The sequence below is a fragment of the Aspergillus glaucus genome (assembly GCF_001890805.1).
Source record: "Aspergillus glaucus CBS 516.65 unplaced genomic scaffold ASPGLscaffold_8, whole genome shotgun sequence".
Classification (NCBI taxonomy): Eukaryota; Fungi; Ascomycota; class Eurotiomycetes; order Eurotiales; family Aspergillaceae; genus Aspergillus; species Aspergillus glaucus.
This window is the reverse complement of record NW_019170460.1, coordinates 871,934-895,327: the sequence shown is the minus strand read 5'-3', so window position 1 is coordinate 895,327 and position 23,394 is coordinate 871,934. Positions and strand designations below refer to the sequence as shown.

The 23,394-nt window shown below is 49.8% G+C and overlaps 10 protein-coding genes across 10 annotated transcripts; 3 read left to right on the top strand and 7 right to left on the bottom strand.

The window, feature by feature from the left end:
• Positions 1-215: 215 nt before the first annotated feature.
• ASPGLDRAFT_1515736 (uncharacterized protein) lies at positions 216-1,359 on the bottom strand (the record flags this gene model as incomplete). Its single annotated transcript, XM_022542264.1, has 6 exons — positions 216-233; positions 329-417; positions 452-471; positions 531-597; positions 780-1,155; positions 1,192-1,359. The coding sequence occupies 6 exons, from the start codon at positions 1,357-1,359 to the stop codon at positions 216-218; spliced, it is 738 nt and encodes a 245-aa protein (XP_022401965.1).
• Positions 1,360-3,992: 2,633 nt separating this feature from the next.
• On the bottom strand, positions 3,993-5,621 carry ASPGLDRAFT_66021 (uncharacterized protein; the record flags this gene model as incomplete). The annotated part of the gene is made up of 1 exon (XM_022548966.1): positions 3,993-5,621. The coding sequence occupies one exon, from the start codon at positions 5,619-5,621 to the stop codon at positions 3,993-3,995; it is 1,629 nt and encodes a 542-aa protein (XP_022401964.1).
• A 265-nt stretch (positions 5,622-5,886) lies between these two features.
• Positions 5,887-9,069, bottom strand: ASPGLDRAFT_66020 (telomere length regulation TEL2 family protein; the record flags this gene model as incomplete). Its single annotated transcript, XM_022548965.1, has 4 exons — positions 5,887-6,382; positions 6,435-7,677; positions 7,727-8,164; positions 8,214-9,069. 4 exons carry the CDS (start codon positions 9,067-9,069, stop codon positions 5,887-5,889), a joined length of 3,033 nt encoding a protein of 1,010 aa, XP_022401963.1.
• A 326-nt stretch (positions 9,070-9,395) lies between these two features.
• ASPGLDRAFT_34896 (NEDD8-activating protein UBA3) lies at positions 9,396-10,941 on the top strand (the record flags this gene model as incomplete). Its single annotated transcript, XM_022544479.1, has 6 exons — positions 9,396-9,439; positions 9,490-9,591; positions 9,644-9,649; positions 9,704-9,783; positions 9,840-10,136; positions 10,190-10,941. 6 exons carry the CDS (start codon positions 9,396-9,398, stop codon positions 10,939-10,941), a joined length of 1,281 nt encoding a protein of 426 aa, XP_022401962.1.
• Positions 10,942-11,244: 303 nt separating this feature from the next.
• ASPGLDRAFT_25099 (DNA-directed RNA polymerase core subunit RPC40) lies at positions 11,245-12,518 on the bottom strand (the record flags this gene model as incomplete). The annotated part of the gene is made up of 3 exons (XM_022543443.1): positions 11,245-12,219; positions 12,314-12,418; positions 12,474-12,518. 3 exons carry the CDS (start codon positions 12,516-12,518, stop codon positions 11,245-11,247), a joined length of 1,125 nt encoding a protein of 374 aa, XP_022401961.1.
• A 383-nt stretch (positions 12,519-12,901) lies between these two features.
• On the top strand, positions 12,902-14,469 carry ASPGLDRAFT_170043 (NADH-quinone oxidoreductase subunit D; the record flags this gene model as incomplete). The annotated part of the gene is made up of 3 exons (XM_022542705.1): positions 12,902-13,598; positions 13,659-14,379; positions 14,432-14,469. The coding sequence occupies exons 1-3, from the start codon at positions 12,930-12,932 to the stop codon at positions 14,467-14,469; spliced, it is 1,428 nt and encodes a 475-aa protein (XP_022401960.1). The 5' UTR covers positions 12,902-12,929.
• A 415-nt stretch (positions 14,470-14,884) lies between these two features.
• On the bottom strand, positions 14,885-15,879 carry ASPGLDRAFT_1437692 (ubiquitin-conjugating enzyme E2). Its single transcript, XM_022541800.1, has 3 exons — positions 15,725-15,879; positions 15,322-15,649; positions 14,885-15,223 (listed from the first exon to the last, which is right to left on the bottom strand). Exons 2-3 carry the CDS (start codon positions 15,470-15,472, stop codon positions 14,940-14,942), a joined length of 435 nt encoding a protein of 144 aa, XP_022401959.1. The 5' UTR covers positions 15,473-15,649; positions 15,725-15,879; the 3' UTR covers positions 14,885-14,939.
• A 1,067-nt stretch (positions 15,880-16,946) lies between these two features.
• ASPGLDRAFT_25097 (serine/threonine-protein kinase) lies at positions 16,947-18,344 on the bottom strand (the record flags this gene model as incomplete). The annotated part of the gene is made up of 4 exons (XM_022543442.1): positions 16,947-17,770; positions 17,827-17,983; positions 18,034-18,244; positions 18,301-18,344. The coding sequence occupies 4 exons, from the start codon at positions 18,342-18,344 to the stop codon at positions 16,947-16,949; spliced, it is 1,236 nt and encodes a 411-aa protein (XP_022401958.1).
• A 1,277-nt stretch (positions 18,345-19,621) lies between these two features.
• On the bottom strand, positions 19,622-20,932 carry ASPGLDRAFT_34891 (uncharacterized protein; the record flags this gene model as incomplete). The annotated part of the gene is made up of 2 exons (XM_022544478.1): positions 19,622-20,701; positions 20,756-20,932. The coding sequence occupies 2 exons, from the start codon at positions 20,930-20,932 to the stop codon at positions 19,622-19,624; spliced, it is 1,257 nt and encodes a 418-aa protein (XP_022401957.1).
• A 2,057-nt stretch (positions 20,933-22,989) lies between these two features.
• On the top strand, positions 22,990-23,387 carry ASPGLDRAFT_34890 (endonuclease/exonuclease/phosphatase family protein; the record flags this gene model as incomplete). The annotated part of the gene is made up of 2 exons (XM_022544477.1): positions 22,990-23,061; positions 23,124-23,387. The coding sequence occupies 2 exons, from the start codon at positions 22,990-22,992 to the stop codon at positions 23,385-23,387; spliced, it is 336 nt and encodes a 111-aa protein (XP_022401956.1).
• Positions 23,388-23,394: the final 7 nt, after the last annotated feature.

Here is a 23,394-nt window from a genome sequence, read left to right as displayed (position 1 = left end):
AGAAAATCTAAATGCCCCTATTTTCCTTTCAGCCTGCCTATTTGGGAATGGTCCCTTTTCTCCACCATAACCGTTCCGGGAGTCGCCACGCTGTGTATACAGAATAACGAATGCTCCATGGAGGATAATCTTATGAAAAAAAAAAAAAAAAAAAAAAAAGGGGAATATTATAATGAAATAGAATAGAAAATATACGTACAATTACTGAGAAATTCCTACTGATATTGAGATATCTACAGAAATATTAGTACATGGGAGGGTTGCGAGTCTGTATTCATGCCGTTTACCAGCAAATCACAGACCATGGATTTGGACCCTAGTCACGTACGGGAAGACTTGATACATCACCCAACTCTAACTCTCTCTCCAATTCGATCCGTGGATGACCCAGATGAACCCGGTGGGGCTCCCACTGGGCTGGTATATCTCTGTACAGAGAGTACATACATACAGTCCTCTACAAGTATTCCCCTGTACTCTGTACAAGTACACAATAGTACAGATACGGAACCAGCCGGATGAGCATTTACCTCCACATATTCCACATGAGAGATTGCGTAAATAAAATCCTGCCTCGAGGGAAGAACAAGAACAGACCTACTACAAAGTCTAGCAGAAAAAAAGAGTACGCGTTAAGTGGGGATGATGAGCCGTGTCATCGCCGCACTAGTCCTGATACGGAAGTGTACGAACTGCCGGGATAGGCTTAGCTCTTCGGGTGGCATGCTTTGATTTTTTTGTCCAATCAAAAACCAGTATCAGAGCGGTGTGGGACCCACTACAATCCAGGGAAAGTCGACCATGTGTCTGGGGTCCACTGGGTTGTGGTTGGTGGGAGTTTATCCTGTGGCCAATGGGTGCTCGGTTACTGTTGTTTCTTTTCACTTTAGGAGACAGCTCCGAAGGTTGGATGAAGAGTTTGAGGTTTCTGGTAAAATAGCCGATGTTATTTCCATGTTTGAGTGTGAGTTTGTTGTTGAATGGGAATGGGGGGCATATAAAGAGCGCTCGGAACCGCCAATCATGACGATCTGCCGTGTGGAGTAGACCCTGACAGCTGTAGATTGCAGTGTTCAGTACTACCAGCACGGAGTACATAGTAGAGATACAGATTACAGAATTCAATAGACTACAGATATGATTGATAGTAACAGACTGAGTACAGATTACATAGTAGATACTGATTCTTACCATAGTATACCACGGAATACACAGTACGAGTTCAATTCCATACTCTTGTGCAAGTACTGAACGAGGACCTTGAGAGCAATTCTCCGTGCAGTCCTGACCAGCAGCCTCCAAGTTTGCCGCGGATCCGCCGTTATCCTGACCCTCCCAACCAGGAAAGTGCCAAGACATGGGACACGGCAGATAGTCGATAGCCGATATTGGTTGGTGGAGATTGCCCAATCACAGACCCTGGGGCTTTAAGAGCTGACGCGTGCACATCCTTTTTTTGCCTGTTTGGCGGCTGTTGCTTATTCTGAATAGGGTATTGCCATCCATCTTCGCTCTCCATGCTCAAAACAGACACTCCCCACCCACACACGCTCATTCACACACTCACCCATGTCCATCTAGATCGAATCCCTGGTGCGATCTTGGGGGGTCCGCTTTGTCTCCCGGGCCAGGTCAGGGCCAGTACGGAGTTACAAGCACGGAAGTACAGCCACAACTTTGTGCATCTGAAACACCGGTCCACAGGGTTTTCCATGGCCTGTAGAAATCTATAGGATGTTTATTCTACAGATTGTCTGCGGATCGAATTGTGGTCTCCGTAGCCTACTCCATGCCTAATATCGGAGACTACCCCAAGCGCAATATGACGTAGATACTCTGTATGTGACAATGCATCTGTGCTCCATACAGAGTACAGAGTACACTAAACTACTCTGTACACTAGCACTACAGACGTACTCTCTCTATCTCTCTCTCTCTAGGTACTCCGTAGAGACGAAATATCAGGAACAAGCTTTAACCATCACATCTGCAGAAAGTGGGGCCTGTCTTGGCACATATCATTTGTTTCTGTCCAATCCATACCATACAGAACAGCGCATAGTACTGTGTAGAATAGGAGCGCAGGAGTACTGTCCTCCTAAAGTCCATAGTCTTGGTATTGATTCTGTTTGTATGTGTACGGAGTCCAGTGGGCAATGACATTATTGTGCATTAGTCTGTCGACAGCATAAACTAGTCTCCATACTGTGACACTACATGTGACTCCATGGTAATATTCCGATGCGACACAGGCCCGTTGACTATTGACTATTAACGGGTGTCACTCGTTTGCTCTGTAGGGTGTCACGTGAACCGAGACGTACTCCATACATACGGAAATAAATACATGCGAGATTTATCAGTTGCCTCATCATCTTATACCAAGACTGCGTACGTACTCCAGTAATCCCCAACGTCATTTCTCTCTAAATATATCAATCGCTTATGGAATATTCTGACCAGGATAGGATACAGTATTGTACCTTTTCCATACAGAGTACAACCCCTTTTCCACCCCCAAACCAGAAAAAGCAACAACCACAGTCCGTGCCAGATCAGTCCCAGTCCCAGTCCCAGTCCCAACCCCAACCCAATCCAGTCCCCGAGACCCAAACCAAACTAAGCCAAACTCGTCCCCGTCCAGCGCCAGCCCAAAAAGTGGCAACACCACTGCCTCCAATTGGCCACATCCCCGATATCCGCCCGCTTGAGCCTAAAAAGCGTAAAAAAAAAAAAGCAGGGTAAATGCCGCGAACCACAAACCGCCCTCCAGCCAACCATAGCCCCGCAATGGCGTCTGCCAAGAATGCACATGACTGTTTTCCGAGGGGGCGCTGACGCGGCCCGCCTTGGCATGTTTCTTTTGCTGGTTTAGGTTTAGTGCAGGTGTTCGGTTAGTGGGATGCCAAGACTGAGGTTTTGAGGATAACGGTGATAGTCCTGATTTGCGCGCTGCGTTAAGCGACTGTACTCCAATGCAGTAGGACATGATTATTTTTTCCTCGGTAGCAGTTGTTGATATTTCCAGCGGACACGTGAAATTGAATTGTAGGGAAGCATTGAATTTGACCAGTCCGACGGAACAAGCTGCGCATACCGGAGAGACGGTCCGTATATGCCCGGTGTGCGACATTCTCAGCCCGTTTACATTGGTGCCCTGGAATAGTGTTACACGAGATCTGCTAGTTCCTGAACCATAGTAAAACCATGGATTTCGTCGAGGCCGTTGTCAATTGGAGCATGCCTTATTCCGATCAGTGCATCGGGGGTATGGCATCTGCGGATTCGTACGAGATTCGTGCTGAACTGGCCGATACATTTCCATACACTGGTGAGGGTTTTGTGTTTGGTTGTAATGGTATTGTAGGCATTAGACCATTCCAAAACCTCATGGGGCCCAAATGTAGACCATGCGCCAGTCTCAGACCGTATCTTCTTGACCAAAGCTTGGACAACTGGGAAGATATATCTTTGATATCGTCAGATATATATTTACAACCTTTGCGTAACAACTCAAATCACATCCTCGGGGTCGACAGAGTTAAAAGAGTTCTTTTTAACTCGCAGCTTGTTTAGCAAGAATACCACTCTCATCCAGTGTACAGACCGACATTCCTGGGTTTGCCTGGCCAACGCTCGATGTTGATGTGCCGACATTGACATTCAGCCAGTGTCAGCTCCTATACACTGTCTTCCAGTAGTCAGAAATATCAAGCAGACACAAGAAATGACATCTTAAAGTCCTTTCTGTCCTTTATAGTATCAGTTCAACAATAACGATCAAAATACTCCGTACAAAGATAGACATGAGGTGAAGTATGCCAAGGCGGTCCCAACCGGCAGAACTAGCGACTAGTATCAAACCCTGTCCATCTTGGAGATCAACCGGACCGATCAACAGTCGATCTACAGATATATAATGTACATCTGTACCCTGTATGTACTCTGCTATGTACATCACTGAATTATGCCGTACGGTGTAGATCAGTTTCTCACGGCCCTATATAAGGCACAGCGCCCGCCGCCGCCCGGCCAGCCCTGCGTCCGAAAACCGCCCCCGATGTCAACCCACTTCCCCCGGGGTAATTGTCATAGAATAATCCCCCGACCATTTCGCCGGCACAGTATAGACCGGGTACCTCTGTGCCGGTTGTTGATATTACGCCCGCTGTTTCGGGGTTGATGGATAGCCCGCCGAAGGTAAATGTGATGCCGGCGCTGACTTTGACGGCTAGGAAGGGGGGTTGATCGATGGGGAGGGCCCAGTTGGATTTGGGGATGGATAGGCCAGAGTTAGTCGACTGAGTCAAGAGACTGTCCTTGACAGATGGGTCCCATTTGCGCTCTGTACCGTTGTTTCGGTCGTCGTCCTGTCGCGCATACACCGCACGGTTATACTCCGCAACCGACTCGACGAAACGACGAGGGTCCCCAAGACCATGGCCTCGGGCACACTCCTCCGCCAGCTCGTCGATCGACGGCGCCTCAATCCGCTGCACGACTTCAGCCCGATACTCTTCCTCCCGTAACCAGGAACTCGTCCGCTTGTCCCAGATCTGAAACGCCACATGGCCTGGCTGATTCAGGATCGCTCGTCCCACCACGGCATACGTGTAGTTACGCATGTCAGAACCTTCGTCGATGAATCGGTTGCCTTGCTGATTAACCATGATCCCCAGCGGATACCCGGACTTGGTGTACTCGTTCGAGACTTCCCGGTTACCTGTATCTGGGGTCGCGTGCGCGTCCCACGCGACACAATGACACCCAGACCAGTTACCACGAGGTTGTGCGGAGACATACTGATCCTGCAGGGCCATCTCCAGACACTCACCAGTGTTATACGGCGTGCCGCGCACAAACGCCATATCCCAATTCGGCCCGAGATACTGCGCGCGCAGCCGTGGATTCGCCTCGAACCCACCCGCCGCGAGAATCACAGCACCTGCACGAATCTCCTTCTCTATCCAGCGACAATTCGCATGAGTGTCCCTATCACAATACGAAACAACAACACCCCTCACCCTCCCCATCTCCGCATCAGTAACGAGCCTCTTCGCAGCCGTTTCAAACACAACCTCAACCCCCAACTCCCTCGCAGCATCCCATAAATCCTTAACCAACCCCTTCCCCCCATCCTCTGTCTTCAACGCCAATCCACCCCAAAACTTCAGCCGTCCATCAACCTCATACGCCTGCCGATTAAACGATAATTGAAACCGCACGCCAGTACTCGTCAACCACTTCACCGTCTCATTCGAATCCTCAACCAATGTCTTCGAAAGAGTAGCATCCGTCCGTCCACCCGTAACACGCTGCATATCATCCATAAATGCCTCATTCGTGTACGGCGGTATATCGATTTTAGTAGCTGCGGATGCATCAACATTATTGACGAGCGGGAGGAGGTCTGATAGACCATTGTGCGCGGTGCGGAAGGCGCCGGCTGTGAAGTAGGAGTTTCCGCCGGCCCAGTGCTTGGGGCATTTGTCGATTAGGAGGATTCGTGAGTTCTTATTGTTGGGTTGGTTTTGTTGGAGGGTTTGCGCGGCGGAGATGGCGGCGCAGAGGCCGGCGTTGCCGCTGCCGATGATTAGGATGTCGGTTTCTGTGGGGACCATGTTAGATGGTGGGGATTGGAGTGTAGATGTAGGGCGGATTGTATTTACCTGGGCATTGTGAGGGTGGGGTTGGTATTTATCATGAGTAGGTTCAGACATGGAAGTGATGAAATGCGGAGGTCCGATGCGGGGGATCAGCTTTACTACGGGGGGTCCGACATTGCATCGAGTATCGTTCGGAATAGCCGTAAGAAACATGGACATTGAATAATGAATTTTCAAATCTATACACTAATCTATCCAAGTATCATACCAAAATGCCGCATCAATACTTAAATCCAACCCCAACCCCCATCAACCTCCCCTGATACCTCTCCACAACCTCCCCCAACCTAACCATAACTCCCGCCGCCAACGTCCTCACCTGCCCCTGCGCATCATCACCACCAGGACCAACCCCAATCCCCTTCGTCGCTGCACCCACACCCGCAGGCATCCTCTCAAAAACCTCCCCAGCCCACTCCCTCAACTCCATAACCTGCGCCGCAAAGTCCGTCACCAGACGCTCTTCACCAGTAACGCCAGAAGAGATGTTCAGATCGACGACTGCAAGGAAGAAGGAGAGGAGGGCGGATTGGATGGTTGGGTCGTCGGAGACCGGGCGGGTGTAGAGGGAGAGGAGGAGGGAGAGGGATTCTTGGGTTAGGGTTGGGAGGAGGGGGGTGTGCGGGCCTGTTGTGGAGAGGGTGAGGGAGAGGGTTTGGAGGAAGAGGGCGAGGAGGTGGGGGGTTGCGAAGGGGTTGTAGGAGGGTGCTGTGGAACTTTTTGTTTATTAGAGATTATTTTCTTAGATGGGGAAATGAAGAGACTTACGAGGAGAACTGCATCATCATCATGTCGAACCGGCCCTTTAGTGGGTAGAAGAATCCCTCTGCTAGGACCTTGTGGAGATCTTTGATTGTTGACTTGTGTTTCTGGGCCTCGCGCTGCTGGCGCTTCTTCTCGACTTCCATCCGCGAGGAGAAGGTTCGTACTTTAAGTGCGTTGGGACCGGAGGCTGAATCTGCGGCGTTTGCAGCTAAGGGTTGGAGGGATGCCTGGGAGAGCTGCTTGGTTAAGCTTGAGATTGGCGACTCGTCGGTCTTATACAGCGCTTCCAGACTTTCCGATAACCGCTTGGACGGGAAGGAGGCGTCGGGTATTGCGGGGAGACCCAGGCGTTTCGCATCTTCCTCCCCATTCCCGGCGAGTTCGCGAGCACTCAAACCGAGAGCCGTGAGGATCGCAGAACGCTGGACTTGCGAGATGTCGCCTTCAAAATACATGGCGGAGAACCAGCGGCCCATCTTCAGTGGCTGAGCGACGATGAGCGCGATCATGCTCTGTAGTCTGTGTTCATGAAACTTCGGGGTGTCGGTTTGTTCTTGGAGGCCGACGATGGTGAGGGCTAGTTCTTCGATGTTTTCTGTGAGTTCAGTACCAAAGCCGGTTTTGCGGCGAATCAGAGATGGGGAGCTGGAGATTGCGAGGTTGTAGCGGTCGATGTTGTCTGCGTCTCGGAGGTATGTTACGAGGTCGCGAATATACACTGGTGCTATTGGTTTGTTTCTCTGGACTAACGTTGGGTCATCGTCGTCGTCGGATGGGTCGTCGTCTGGTTTCTCGTAAGGGATTAGATCGTCGTCTTCCTCTTCCTCTTCATTTTCAGATTCTATTTCTTCGATGGCCACAATCTTAGAAGACTGCGGTTTGGATCGTGGTTGGGAAGTAGGATCTGAAGACAAGTTTCTGGCGGGTTTCTGCGTCTTGAGTGCCGGAGTGCGGATTGAGTCCAAAGACCCAAGGGTGTCTTTCATATTGATGAGATTCAGATACCACAGTGCCTCTTCGCTTTCCATCTCCTCGAGGTCGAATTTCATGCCTTTCCCGGACTCTTCAATTAGTTGCGAGATGGCAGTACCGACGATAATGCCCAAGAAGCGTGCCCTGATAGATGATGCTGCCAGGCGGTTCGAGACACCGCTTAGGAAGATACCAGAACGTCCTATTTCTTTCACAGTCATGGGATCTGTTCGTTGGAGGTGACCAGCAGCTAGGAGAACGGCTTGTGTATTTGCTAGGCCATGTTAGTAACTCATATGCAAGTAAATAATGATGAAACATACCTTCCTGACACCTGCTTGGTGCATGTTTAATGTAAAACTTGTCGCCAAACTGCCCGAGACTTTTTATGAACAGATTTCTCAGGTAGTCTGCCCCAGTGTTGTCTGCAAACATGGTCACAAGTGCTCTGCGTAGTCCAACCGTCTGAATAGAACCACCCTGCCCCTTCGAGAGCCAGTCCACAACCTGGCTCTCTAGGTGTGGTCGATTGGAAATGACGCTTGAGCACAAGGTTGCCACGCCACTGATCGTTTGGTTCGAAGTCGGATCCGCTTCAATGGGGAGATCTTCCGAGAGAAATCTTTTCTCAACATCACGGAAGACGGCTTCTGTCACTGCTACCTGCTCCGTCATCCGTAGATGATCGACAAGTGCGCCGAATTGCTTCGGAAAGGTCTGGTCAATGAGAAGGCCGCTGTAAACACCGCTGACCAATTGACCTAGGCAAAGTCAGTTGTGGATAACTGGAGTTTAGCCACCTGCAATTACCTGTATATCCAAGGCTCAATACCCGTCCCGTAAAAGACGCAATCGCTTTCCAAGCATCCTCGTCGTTAAAGTCGATCTTTGAACAGAACCGACAGATATTATCACCTATCCAGGATGCATACTTGGGACCCTCTCCAACCCAAGAGACCTTGTTTAATCTGGAGAAATCTTTGACCAATGTAAGAGACTCTGCTGCAGTAGATAAGACTCTACTGGCGGCAATGAGCGAAATGAGCTCTCGCCAGCTAACCTGCTTTTGCGTCTCATTAGGATAGACAGTAGAGATATCCATATACATTCGGAACAGAAAGTCGCTCGGCTCTAACAGAGCAGAAAGCACCTCAAGGATATCTCTAACTCGAATGTCACTGCTGGAGCCTTTCGCCTCTGCGGACGATAAACGAGAAGCCGCTATCAAGGAACGAAGCTGGGCCACCAACGAGCTCACGCCGGCAACGCTGCACAGACATCTCAGCAAGGCCCCTCGCAGTTTAGATCCAGCCGTTCTAGAACCCTTGGATTTCGCATTTAATGTGTCCCAGACATCAGGAATAGTGACGCTGACTAAGGTCTGGAGAATTTGAGCTGATATCGGACTTGGGATTCTGATATCGAATTGATCTGGCGTGATGCTCCTGTTCGATGGATCCAACACATTGAGCACTTGCGAGAGGTGATCACGATCAGGTCTTGACTTCAGCACGTCCAGGATATAAATTGGTGATGTTGGGTCTCTTGCCAGCTCTGATATATTTGTGCGGCGCTCCAAGCCATGTTTGTTAGAATCTGCTGTAGACTCCAGAGACGGTCGCGAGTCGCGCGTAACTGTTTTGACTGCCGTTAAAAGCCCGTCCATTTTTCTTCAACAATCATTCCTCTTCCGTATTCTTTTCACGAAGCGAGTTCGTCCTTCGTCGCGACATCTAAAAAGTGGGAGGAGATTGTATGGAGCGAAGTTGTCACGTGCCGCTGATTCAATCATTCAACCATCTCCTACAGCTCGCAACTTCACCAGAATCATCAACCTCCTCAGCGTTCTATCTCTGTGGAAATACATTCTTCATCCTATTCACAATAAAGCGTATAGACTTTATTTAATTCTCGCACTACATTCAGAACCTCAGATCGTTTTTAGGTGCCACGACTACTCGCCCGCGGGGAACTTATCGCAGCTCTATCAACATGGCAATCGCAACAATGAGACCCGTAGACCCTGCACTTCGATGGTAGGGCATGAGTCATGCAACCAAGTGAAACGGATGTTAACACCGCGCAGGAAGAGTCTTTACAAGGCCCTGAATAAGCCGGGTCCTTCCAGTGATGAGGATTGGGTCCCTGGTCCAGAGACGATAGATGCTTTGGAATCGTCAAAAGTCTTGTAGGATTCCACATGAAATGCATTCAAATCTATTTACTTACATAAATTTCAGGGTTATGTTAGTCTAGAGACACCCTTCTTGCCGTTTTGAGTGGCCGCTAATAGACATCAGTGGCGCCGGAGGTCTAGGATGTGACATTCTGAAGAACCTTGCGCTGTCCGGATTCAAAGATATCCATGTTATTGACATGGGTAAGTACTTTCAGGATGTACAGCTTCATTGAGCCTTGGTCTAACATGCTCTACAGACACAATCGATATCTCCAACTTGAACCGACAGTTCTTATTCCGCCAATCTGACATAGGAAAGCCTAAAGCTGAGGTTGCTGCAGCATTCGTCGAGAAGCGGGTGAAGGGTGTTAAGATTACCCCGTACGTGGGCAAGATCCAGGATAAAGATGAAGACTATTACATGCAGTTCAAGATCATCGTCTGCGGTCTTGACAGCGTTGAGGCCAGACGGTGGATTAATTCGACACTCATTGGAATGCTTGATCCCGAAAACCCTGAGAGCTTGAAGCCGCTTATTGATGGTGGTACAGAGGGTACGACTCCTTGTCAAGTATCTCGAGAAGGAATAAGAGCTAACTCGGTATAGGATTCAAGGGTCAAGCCCGTGTTATTCTGCCTACTCTTTCATCCTGCATTGAATGCCAACTCGACATGCACGCTCCTCGTCCTGCCGTTCCCCTCTGCACTATTGCAACCATCCCCCGGCAGCCCCAACACTGTATCGAATGGGCACACCAAATTGCCTGGCAGGAACGGCGCAAAGACGACACCTTCGACAGCGACGACATGGAGCACATCGGCTGGGTTTACGAGAACGCCCTCGAACGAGCGAAACAGTTCCACATCCACGGAGTGACATTCCAGATGACACAGGGAGTGGTGAAGAACATCATCCCCGCTATCGCCTCGACCAACGCCGTTATCGCAGCCTCCACTACTTCTGAAGCATTGAAGATCGCCACATCGTGCAACCCGTATCTGGAGAATTACATGATGTATGCTGGAGAGGAGGGCGTCTACACCTACACGTTTGAAGCAGAGAAGAAGCCCGACTGTCCCGTGTGTGGAAACCTTGCGCGCAAGATGACTGTAGACTCGAATATGACGCTGGAGGCCTTCATTGAGAGTCTCGGGGAGCGGGCCGAAGCGCAGCTGAAGAAGCCTAGTATGCGGACGGAAGAGAAGACACTCTACCAGCGGTTCCCGCCTCAGTTGGAGGAGCAAACGAGACCTCACTTGAAGCTCAAGATCAAGGATCTGGTGACGAATGGACAAGAGATTGCGGTCAGTGACCCTGCGTATCTGATTGACTTCCGGTACCAGTTGATTTTCCAATGAGAGCACCGCAGATGAGAGGATGGCTATTTATTGAGATGAGACATGATATATACGATAATTCGCTTTAGGAGCTAGAAAGCCATGTCTAAGAATTAAAGCTGTATTCTTCGAAACTTGACCAGATTTCTCTATCCAGACTAGACCCCGCCGTCCCTTCAAAAGGGAAAACTTTTGACAGTAAACAAACACTTTCTTTTCTGTAACTGTACAACAAAGCTGAAAGCGACAACAGAAGAAAGCCAACGCCAATAAATGCATGATATACCCAGAACGCAAGAAACGACATCCAAGAATAGCATCAGATCACCGCATAAGATCCGACAGGTTGCGCTTCCATCTCGCGCATTTGAGCTTCAGCACCTTCACGCTCTCTAGGAAGAGAACGTCACTGTCGAACTGGCCGGTGCTCTCGACGTTGAAGACGAAGTGGTCCCGCACACGACCAAGCTTCACCTTGTCCTGGAACTCCTCGTGTCTCAAGCACTCCCTGCTAACGGTGTCCTTGAAGGGGTCGCACACGACTGCCTTCATTTCACCAGTCTGGTTCTCGTACCCGCTTCCCTTCTGGGCGGCCTCTTCCTGAGTAACGGGTTCCAGCCCAATGACGCCCCTGGGGAAGCACTTGGCGAACTTCTTGGCGTCTTCTCCGATGATGGGTTTCGTGATCTTGATGTCCGGGAGGAGACGGTAGGTGGCCGTAGCCACGGGGGAGAACTTGGCGTGGTCGGCTCCGATACCCTTGACACAGTGCAGTTCCATGTCGATCTTCTGTCCTGGACGAAGCTTGGCGACCAGAATGTTGGGGTTAACGGGCTGGATAGCGTCATCTCCGACAAAGTACTCTTCCTGACGACCAACAGGATGGAAAGTGATGTCCTTGGCATAAACGTGCGCATTGCGGTAGAGCTTGCGCGGGTCCGTCTCTGCCCGCTCAGCGTCGGGGTTCTCGGTGCATTCGATATCCAAGCGCAAGACAATGGTGTTGTAGTCGCTAGGCGTGCTGCCGCTATCCGGGTCGTCCTCTGTAGGCTTCTTGAACCAGCGCATCCGGTTGATGCCTTCGACGGAGCCCTTGAAGGGGATCAGACCCAATCGCGATGCGAGAACTTCATCTTGGATCACGGAGGTGTTGTTGTGGACGAAGACGAATTCGATGGCGAGGGTGGGCACTTCGGCCATGAGGATACGGCGGAAGGCATTCGCAATGGCTGCATCGACACCAACTAGGGAGAAGGTGGCTTCGAATCGGTCGTTGCGGTGGAATTCGATGTTAAAATCCTGTTGTCGCATGTGAGTAAAGGCGAAAAAAGAGAAAAAAGAGACCCTATGAAACCGGATGGATTCCAAGATTGCAGGTACTAATCAGACATACCCTCTTGAACTTTTCCAAAGACCACTCATGCGACTCACCCGGCCAATGGCCTGGGAAGTCTGTAGAGGGAATGTTCGTTACGGTCTCTGCATTGATGCCGACGAGCTGCAGCGCAGTTAGAAATGAGTTCTTCATTTTTGGTAGAGCTTTTCAAGCATACCCGCCTGCGATCCAGCTCCTCCTGCGACGGAATTAAAGGCGCCATGGTGGTATGGTTAATGGTGAGAGTAAAGTTGAAGCCGGAGTGACGCTCAAGATAATTTCTTCGGCGGAGAGTAAAATTTTTATCTGCCTCAGGCATAAGGTTACCTATTTATTCCGTACACACTAGCGCCAAAATTTTGGCGGAACGGACAATCCCCCGGCTGTCCGAACGGCGGCGGATGGAGCTGACTAGGTGCAGAATAAACGGGCCAAAAGCCAACCAGAAGCGGCTTGATGACCACAAGCAGCAGCACGTGACCATACCAAATTGCATCTCGGCGCAACATCCCAAGCATCATCCGCCGTTGACAAAAGTTGCTGCGTCGAATTGCCCTCCGGATTGAGGACCCGCCAGCCCAATACCCTCCTAACACCTTCTTATCCTCGTCCTCCTCCTCTCCGCTCTTCCCGAATGGCTGCTCCATTTGCTCGCCTGGCGGGCAATGCGCCCAAAAGGCTTTGTCTCCGCTCCTCCACCTTGAACAGACACCCTGCTATCTCCAGACGTTCGATAGCTACCTCTCTCCCTCGCCGAGCGGCCGAGCCCACCAGCTACCAGGCGACGACACTCATCCCGACCGACCCGACCTTCACACACCTCGCAAACAAGGAAGGCAGACCTGACACCGAGTATGCCGCAGGCCTGGAATCCGAAGACGAAGGGGTCGGCCGCAAGATCCGCCATTACACTGTCAACTTTGGTCCTCAGCATCCTGCTGCTCACGGTGTGCTTCGGTTGATTCTGGAACTCAATGGCGAAGAGATTGTCCGCTCTGATCCTCATGTTGGATTGCTGCACCGTGGTACCGAGAAGTTGATTGAGTACAAGACCTATATGCAGGCTCTGCCTTACTTTGACCGGTTGGACTATGTGTCTATGATGACGAACGAGCAGTGCTTCTCGCTGGCTGTCGAGAAGCTGTTGAATGTTGAGCTTCCTGACAGAGCCAAGTGGATCCGGACGCTGTTTGGAGAAATCACCCGTATCCTTAACCATCTCATGTCTGTTCTTTCCCACGCAATGGATGTTGGTGCTTTGACACCTTTCCTGTGGGGTTTCGAAGAGCGTGAGAAGCTCATGGTATGTGATTTGAAGTGACGGTATCCCGAGATGGCTACTGATTGAGGATTGTTTTGATAGGAATTCTATGAGCGTGTTTCCGGTGCCCGTCTCCACGCCGCCTACGTCCGCCCTGGTGGTGTTTCGCAAGATATCCCCGTCGGTCTCTTGGACGACATTTACCAATGGGCCACCCAATTCGGTGACCGTATCGATGAGACTGAGGAACTTCTAACAGACAACCGTATCTGGAAGGCCAGAACCCAGGGTGTTGGTGTTGTCAACGCCACGGATGCATTGAACATGAGTTTCACTGGTGTCATGCTCCGTGGTTCCGGTGTGCCATTTGATATCCGCAAGTCCCAGCCCTACGACGCCTACGACCAGGTCGAGTTTGACGTCCCCGTTGGTGTCAACGGTGACTGCTACGACCGTTACCTCTGCCGTATGGAGGAGTTCCGTCAATCCCTCCGCATCATCCATCAGTGCTTGAACAAGATGCCCCCTGGCCCCGTCAAGGTCGAGGACTACAAGGTCTCGCCTCCTCCCCGTGCTGCCATGAAGGAGAACATGGAGGCTCTGATCCACCACTTCCTTTTGTACACCAAGGGTTACTCCGTGCCCCCTGGCGAGACCTACTCTGCCATTGAGGCTCCTAAGGGTGAGATGGCCGTGTACTTGGTCAGCGACGGTAGCGAGAGACCCTACCGGTGCAAGATCCGTGCTCCTGGATTTGCCCACTTGGGTGGGTTCGACCAGGTTTCCCGTGGTCACTTGCTGGCCGATGCTGTGGCTATTATTGGTGAGCATCCATCCCCCTTCGATGTGAATCGCACACAACTAACTTTGACTAGGTACTATGGATCTTGTGTTCGGTGAAGTCGACCGGTAGAATGGTATGAATGATATCTATTTATTGTTATCTTCTGGTGCTTCTGTAACACTATACACAAGAATACAAAAACGAAAAACAGAAGATAATCGCGTTCTTCTCTCCTTCCTATCCCCGGATATACCCGCGGGAGAACCAACAGCAGTGTAACTGGGCTGTACCATTTCTTTGCGGCGTTGTCCTTTTCATGTCCTGTCCTCTACATCTTTTATTTGTGTCTGGTTTGATTTGTTATAAATCTGTGTATAGTGCATGTCATTTCTTTCTTTTCAACTCTTATCTCAGTACGGTAGTAAGGTGGTTTAAACAAAAGTTCATGACTAACTATACCAATTCTACCAACTCCAATGACTATGAATAACATGATGATACCATAACATAACAATAACCAAATATGAAAAACACCGGACAGCGCCAGCGCATGCAAATCAACCTCCTCTTCCCCCAATCCCTATAAATATATACCACGATCAAACATTATCATCATCATACTGAAAATTAATATCCCTCGGCCGGCGCTTATTATACGACACAAAATCACTATCCCCCGGCGGCCGCTCATCCCGCGTATTCGCCGTCAACATGCTCTGGATACTCATGCACACGCTCTCCACCGTCTGCACGGGCGACCACCCCGCCGTGCTCAGCAGGTCCAGGCAGATTATCCCGTTGCTGTAGATGTGTGGGTGGATGGGGATTGGGCGGGGGGTTTCGGAGGTTGGGGGGAGGAGGATGAATTGGACTTCGGGGGGTTCTGTGCCACCATCATCCAGCTGTTAGCATTGCGCTTTGTGTATACACCCGTTTGTATATGTGCTGGTAGGTATGAGGGAGGGAAAGGTAGGGAAATACCGATGGGATATTTCTGGCTAAAGGTAAATTTAAGACGGTAGATCTGGTTCTGGTATAGCGGGTTGTCGTCGAGGACGCGGATGTCCATTTGCCATTCTTCTAGGTTGTCGGATTTGGCAAAGGAGATTCCAGGGGGGAGGTGGCCTTGCATCTGTTTCTGGTGTTAGCTGGAGTTCTGGTCTGGACGATGGTGGTATGTATGGGATTGCGGGGGTTGTGCTGTCGTAAGTCGTGTAAATTGGGGGCTGATGGACGAATGAATGGGATGGGTATATCGAAGGATCAGGGATCAGGGTCAGGAAGGAGGGAGAAATACCTTAGCAAGCTCCTATTCCACCATCACGGTTAGCATCAATCAAACCAATCCGATCACACAGATGGAGGGGCAGGAGGAGGGGCAAACCTTGCTCAAACGCTTCCCAGCGAACATATTGACCACTATACCGTCCGTCCTTCGTTATTCCGAGCGTGAAAAAAATCTCCAATCGATGCTGTTGTTGGTCTGTACAAGGTCCATGTACCGTTATGTCGCACCGGTCGTGTATGACGTTCGAGACCGAAACCGAAACCGAGATCGCGGGGAGCGTGCGGCTGGCTGGCTTCCGCTGACGTGGGAATGGAACCTGGCGAAGCAAACAGTGAGACAATACTAAGATAATGCGACAGCGAAATAGACAGATAGAAAGTAGAGAAATACTGGAGATAGACAGTAAATAAAGTGACTACGGCCGAACACGAGGGGACCAAGACGGAATCACCTGCGGACAAGCCCGGGCCGCTAATTGGCCCGGACGCCACGAACGTCGGGCACATGATTTCTACGAGTATTCAGAGTATAGTACGGCATGACTGAATCAGATGAAGAGTAGTTTGTTTTGATGACTAGGTCATGTTAAATATATAAGCCCAGGGTATGGAATCAACAGACAACGACAAAGCGCTCAGAGTAGTAGATGGGGAGTCATACCGGCGTGCTGATTTGGTCCGCTCCGTATACAAACGGAGTACGGAATGCTTTAAGCATAGAGCTCTATTACATTACTGAGTGCATTATGAAGCTACAACTAGAACAAATGATACCTCTCTTTTCTCTTCTCTACAGGTCTCCTCAAGGCAGGCAAACAGCAGTGAAAAGAAGACTGATAATCTTCTATAGAGTAGAGCACCTCGAACCCCAAGACAAGCAGGGGGTTAGGGCAGTGGGTTCAAAAGATTCCCAGTTAATCCGAAGACCAACCGAAGCAGTTCTATATATTCGTGCCAAGGACGTTCGTTACTGGTAAGCGAGCAGAGCTGCTGGTGGTGATATAATTATTGCATGTTGAGTTGAGCTGACTAGAGGCAGCAGCCCAATGTAATGGTCATATCTACATAAGCAAAGAAACTGCACAACAGCTGCACCAATTGGGTATGTTCTGGGTATGAATCAACCTCCAACGAATTCCAAATCAACAACAAAAGCTCCCAGAATAATGGACGGGGAATCATGAAAATTATATGCACGAAGCAATCCCGATGTCAAACCATAACCCAGCATATAAGAATCAAAATGAAGAAGCATAACCGGCATGTAAAGCAGACGTTCATAAATCAAAACCAGAATAACAAAAAAGAGAAGAAAACGCTCAAGCATGAGTCGTCGACTTCTCACGGGCCTCCCGCTCGATCCTCTCCCGCTCCTCGTTTTGCTTCACCTCGCGGACCTTGGCGAGCACGACCTCCCGGAAAATGGACCCGCGCGCGATCTTGCTCAGACTCCGCTTCTTAGTGGTACCGGTGCCCTCGGGTGAGCCAGGAGACGATTTGCCATTAGGCGAAGTCGACGGGAAAGGCTCAGTCTCACCCTCACCCTCAGCGGTACCGGCAGAGGCCGCCATATCTGCGGGGCTGGGGATGTCTTCCCCGTCATCCTCCTGCATCTTGAGAGCCTCGATGCGGTTCGCGAGCTTGATGATCTCAATACCACGCCTGAGACGGGCCTTGGCGTTGTAGGCACGGATCTCAGGCAACAGGTCGCGGTCGCTGGCAGATTCACCCTTCAGCCATGAGTGCTTGAGAGCCTCTCCCGACGATACACGGTGTGCCGGGTCTGGCTGGAGGAGGGCGAGAATGAAGTTCTTGGCGTCTTGGGAGACATCGCGCCAGTAGCGGTCGTGGAAGATGATGCGACCACTGCGGGTTTCTTCGATCAGGTCGGACAGGTTCTCCGAGCGGAAAGGCGAGTAACCGCAGAGAAGAGTGTAGGTGATAACGCCCAGGGACCACATGTCGACGGCCTTGCCGTGGCCCTGCTTGAGCATAACTTCCGGCGCAGCGTATCCAAACGAACCAGCCATGCTGGTGAGGAGCTCGGTGGGGGTTTCCAACATTTTGGCGATACCAAAGTCTGCGAGGACGAGGGGAGAGTTGGGTGCAGGGGTGAGGTAAAGGAGGTTTTCGGGTTTCAAGTCTATAAAAAATAATTTGTCAGTCGCAATTGGGCGATGTAGGATAAACGGAACCAACCTCGGTGGACAATGTTGCGCTCGTGCAGATAGTTGACTGCATCGAGGACCTGGCGAATCGTCTGCGACGCATCCTTCTCTGTGAACTTGCCGTATTCGCAAATGCGGTCGAACAGCTCACCACCAGTGGCCAGCTGGGTAACGATGTAGAATTTGTCCTAGACCTTGGTTAGCCCGAGAATAGCCCACTATAGATCAGGACTCCCACCTTCGATTCGAACCAGTCGACAAAGTGGACAATGCTGGGATGGTGAAGGGCCTGGAGCATTTCCAGCTCATCGTAGACCATTTTCTCATTCCCACGGACATTCTTCTTCAGGATAATCTTGACGGCGACCTTTCCGGCGGCGGCGGACTCGGCCTCACGGACGATACCATATGTTCCTGCACCGAGGGTTCTTCCGAACCTGTACAGCGCTCTATATCGGTAACGGTAAGCAACGGTCGTAGAAGTGGGAGGGTGGATAGTGCGTACTTTTTCTCGTAACTCTCTGGTTGCCCCGAGAGCTTATTCAGCATATTAGAGACTGAAAAAGATGTTAGCATCCAGATCGTGGGACAAACCCGATAATGCGAAAAGCAGAAATCAAAACACAACGAGGAATCCACCGAGATTCAGACCATAAAACCACATAACAGCCATCGTCTCCAACAACCACACGGTATCGCTCCAAAGAGCCACGAGAAAGGTCGCCAACGACATGATTTTTAAAGTCGCGATGAGCTGGCTCAGCACAGGCAGCAGGAATTATGCAGGATTCCGGTCTCAGGAACAGCGTCAATCACACTGCCAACATGACAGACGGACATTGCACAATTGACCAAGAACACACACAGAAAAGGAAAGATGAAGGAAAGAAAGTATCCCACTCACAACTCATTTTGTCTAGACCAGGAACAGCCGCGCAGGGCTTGAATTGTAGTGTGCGGTGGGTTTTGGTGGTTGGCGCGGGAAACGAAGATGATGAGAACCCCGCACGTGAAAGTGATAGAGAGGGAAAAGGAATACGAGGAATTAGAATCGACGACGAAAGAGGGACGGAGGAGGGGAGAGAAGGAATGCGATCGAGAAAAGGATAGGGAGAGAGAGAGAGAGAGAAGATCGAGCTGAAGAGAAGGAATGGTTAGTGATTGTCGGGTAGAACAACGATCATTGCGGTTCAGGAGACCGAGGACCGGGCACAGAGTATGCACGAGTATGTACTCGTATGCAGAAGTATACACACCTGGTATTAGACAGACAGAGATTGGATTGAGGATAGTGTACAGAGTATTCGAAGAGAATTGAGACGAGAGATACTTGTACTTGTATATTTACGAGACAGCGAAGAATGACATGAGAAGGTCTGGCCGCCCGTGAGTCTAATTACACAGCCACACTTGATATTCAGCCTCCTACTACTAACCAATCTATTTGAACGAATACGTTGATTATACCTAGTGCACGAGGACAGGCATCCACAATCAGCCTTGTCATGTGTCTCTACTATGTATGTAATCTGTAAAGGCATGTGTAGTTCCATGTATGTATAGGTATGCAACACAGCCACGCATAGAGCCTCTTATCATGTGTGATTAAGGGTAAAAACGCGCTGGTCAAGGCTGACGATTTTCATAAACCAACATGAAACAGGTTAACAGACACTGTCATCTATCACACACTAACACTACAAACACACCAAGACTGTACAAAAGTAGGCCGAAAAGGGGACAGATAAAGTTAGCTGCAATGCAGCACCAAAATAGCACCGACAAATGACGAATAACCGCTCCTCCACCCACGGGTACCTCCAATCTCAACCATGGCTCTCGCCCAGATACAACTCATCCAAAACCCCATTACAGTACGCCTCGTACCACGCAACCCCTTTCCACCCCCGCCGCCCATTCCTAACCCCAACCGTCTTCCACCCCTCTGCCCGTAATCGCGCAATCCGCTCGGCTTTGCTTTCCTGCTGCTGCTGCTGCTGCTGCTCCTCCTCCGTCTCCTCCGTCCCGCCCCATTCAGGAGATTGTGACCCACTCACGCTAGCGCTAGCTCCGGCGCTAGGATTCCTACCGAGACAGCCGTTATCGTTAGTATCCTCGTCGGGCTGGACAGGGCTGAAACTCCAGAACGAGGCTACTCGCCGGAGGTTTCGGGTTCGGGATGCCTTGCGGGTGCGTTGGAGTGCGGTGACGGATGTGATGAGGGTGTGGATGGTTGTGATGTTGGTGGTGATTTGGGTGTGGAGGAAGTGGATGGTGTTGTTGTAGCGTGTGATTGCGTTGATATGTTCGTGTTCTTGGATTTCTGTGTGCTTTGCTCCAAATGGGACGATCTTGATAGGCAGCGGAGGCGGACGGTAAGATCTCTCTGCACAACTCCCTGCATCAGGCTTCCGGATCTGAAGCGGCAAAGGCATAAGCTTCCCCTTCGACTCTTCCCTTGGAAGCCTAAACAATCCAACATCAACATCCTGATCAAACTGCTCCTCATGCTCGTGCGAAATAAATGGATCATCCTCATCCCATGCCATAGAATCATCAATGATCCTCGTAAGACTACCCACAAGCCCTCCAACCGTCGACGGACTCTCCGCTTCCACATCTACCTCCGCTTCCGTCTCCACGAAGGAAGAATCAAGCGAGCCGCCCGGCGATAAATCGTCCACAAGCGACGTCTCACTCTCGTCTGCGTCTTCCACTCTCACGCCCCCGTCATAATCAGGAACTGAGATCGTCGACGGTAGAACCGCATTGCAGGTCGTGAAACAGTCTAGGGCAGAGTGGAGGAGGGAGAGCTTGTTGCTGGAGTATTTGTGCGCTGCGCGGCCCAGAGCTTCGTAGGAGATGGCACTGTAGAAGTAGAGGTAGGTTTTGTGGACTGCATGAATCTAATCTCGTCGGTTAAGGCTCATGAGCTAGCAAGTAGCGTTATTGGTACTTACTGGCTCTCTTGAGGTGCTAAGAAGAGTTTCTGCACGAGCAGCGCATTGCTTGTATTGGCGCTGAGTATAGAGGAACTTGATTTGATAGAGTGCAACTTTCCATTCCTCTGGTGTACGGGGCAGCGAGAACTTGTCGAAGGTCGAAGTAGAGAGCTTTCGTGAGCGTGTGGACGCCATCGTGTTATAAAAATGACATCTAAATGTTCAAGAACCGCATAACACAAATCAAAAGAGTGACATCGTATTAGACGAAAGAACGGAAAAATTATAAGACGAGAGACGTGTTATTGTGTACCAATCAACAACGCGTAGGTAGAAAGATACCGTGGCAACAGGAACACAACACCTACCAGTGAATGTTCGATGCAATTTCGATGCTTAACACTTTCTGTTTGCATGCTTTGGAAGTTGTCCAGAAGCCCTAAACACATATGAATTAAAAGTCCTTATGCCAATCGTCTACAGCTCTAGGGCTATTCTCATCCGTTCTTAATGTGGGATCACGACTCCACGGATGTCCCTAAATAAAAAACGTTTACTGTATTAGCCATTCGTACGTGCCGTTTAATCCAAACAAGGAACGTCACCCTGTTAAAGTAGTCGTGTATACGTCTTGACACCTTTGTCGTATTGACCATCTCAATTTGCATACTTCGGTGAAGAAGACAGAAATTTCGATTTGCATACTAGATATACTAGTTGAATACAAACATTAACTGAAAAGGCTGCACCTGTCATTCACTCGCCCAACCAAGCACGCTATAACCTATTCTTCCCTCTATCTCCAGGATGATTGACCCCAGATTCTTCTTCCAGACAATGCCTGCAGCATTTACTCACACCAGAGTGCTTTATGATACTCTATCTTAAAATTGCATATCCAGGATGGATCTACAGTCCCTTGAACAACAACCTCAATAATGAGGGAGAATACCCGAAACAAGCAAACTGGAATTCGATTCGGTACTCGAAAATTACACTCGAAGATTCAACGATGGACAAACCTCAGACGCAAAAATATGCTTGCAATAAGTTCCCAGATGCACCATTGGCGGCCCCAGAGACTTCCTTCTTTCTTTTGCTGCGAGATCGCGCCGAAGGCATAATTGAGCACCCACCTGAAATTCCGGTGGATGGCCCAAAGGTCTACCGACCAAGCTGAATCTCGTTACAAACAAGCTAGTAAGTGAAACACAACGCCAAACTTACGTCCCTAATGCTTCGAAGACGATCTGATAAAATGCTGTTGCCACATTGTTGTCAATGGCAAGAAATGTGTGGCATTCTCTGTGACTCCCAGAAAACTGTGTGTTGGATCTCCAACTACGGCTCATATAGGGCTAACCTTCATCTAGATTCTCCATCATATGCGTCTGAAGCGCATTAAAACGCTACTTATTTGACCGCGCAGTTCAAAACCACCCGACATTGAAACCAGGGAACACATCTACCCATGATTTGGCTCTCAAGTCTACTTTTCTGACATTACTGATCTCGATATGAAGGCCATTGTTCTCGAAGAAGAGTGAGGAGACGACTTTATAGCGGACCAGGCTACGGCTACGTTAGTTTCGGCCATGCTACTTGTCGTGCTGTATCAGCAGCTGCAAGCGACAGATAAAGTGGTGACGATAGTGGTTCTCGCTATGATAATGCATTACGGATGCCATGTGTTTTACTCATGCGCGCATGGGACATGGTCCCCCAATTGCCGGCATTACGATACTGATCCGATAGTAGGTGGTTTCAATATTCTCCGATAAGCAAGGTCTCAGATGGTTATCTAACTTTAACTTGTTGAACAGCCGAGCACATTGTGTGGAGCTGCAACATTGCGGCCAAGTCTCAACAATGTCCCACTTAATGAACAGAGTTTATCGACTAGAATGTTGACGAACCAACCATACAGTCAAACATGGCAGTGCGCATATAAACTTGGTCCAAGGCGCTTTGCAAACCTCAAACAAGGTGAGGACAAAACTTTAGGAGGTACGCGACTGGGGAAACACCAAAGTATGGACAAAGTTTTCTGTAAAGCATATTTGTGGCGCAGAGACTCTGATAAAGGCCAACATAGATGCGCAAATACAACCTAACGGTCCAGGAAAGCACAGTACTCATTAAGAAAATTTGATTGCCACTAATAGATACCTTCTGCTATGAATCTTCTATAGGATATGACAGCCAAAGAAAAGAAAGTACGGCATAGCCATGCAAAACGATTCTCGTCCAAAATGAATGGTAAAGCTGCCAGAATAATGGGCAGCAGAAGCTTCGACTTCCTAAGCGGACCTATGTGCGAATGGGTGGCTGATCCGTGAATTGCGCAAACAACCTCCAAGACATATTGCTCATCCTAGGTGGCCAGGAAGATATCGACGAGAGTTATGCTTGGGGCAAACAGGCTCCCGCTCATCTGAGGGAGAAGTTTGAGTGTAGTCGGATGGACAAGGTGTTGTTTTGCGGGGGCGTGGAGGTGAAGAGTTTGAGGAGGATTGGGGAGAAAGTGGAGGCTTGGGTTGAGTATCCAAAGTCGAGTGATGATGAAGATGAGGATGAGGATGAGGATACGGGGGAGAATGTTTGGGTTAGTGATCATTTGGGGTTGGAGGTGGTTTTTCGGTTGGTTTAAGAGGATA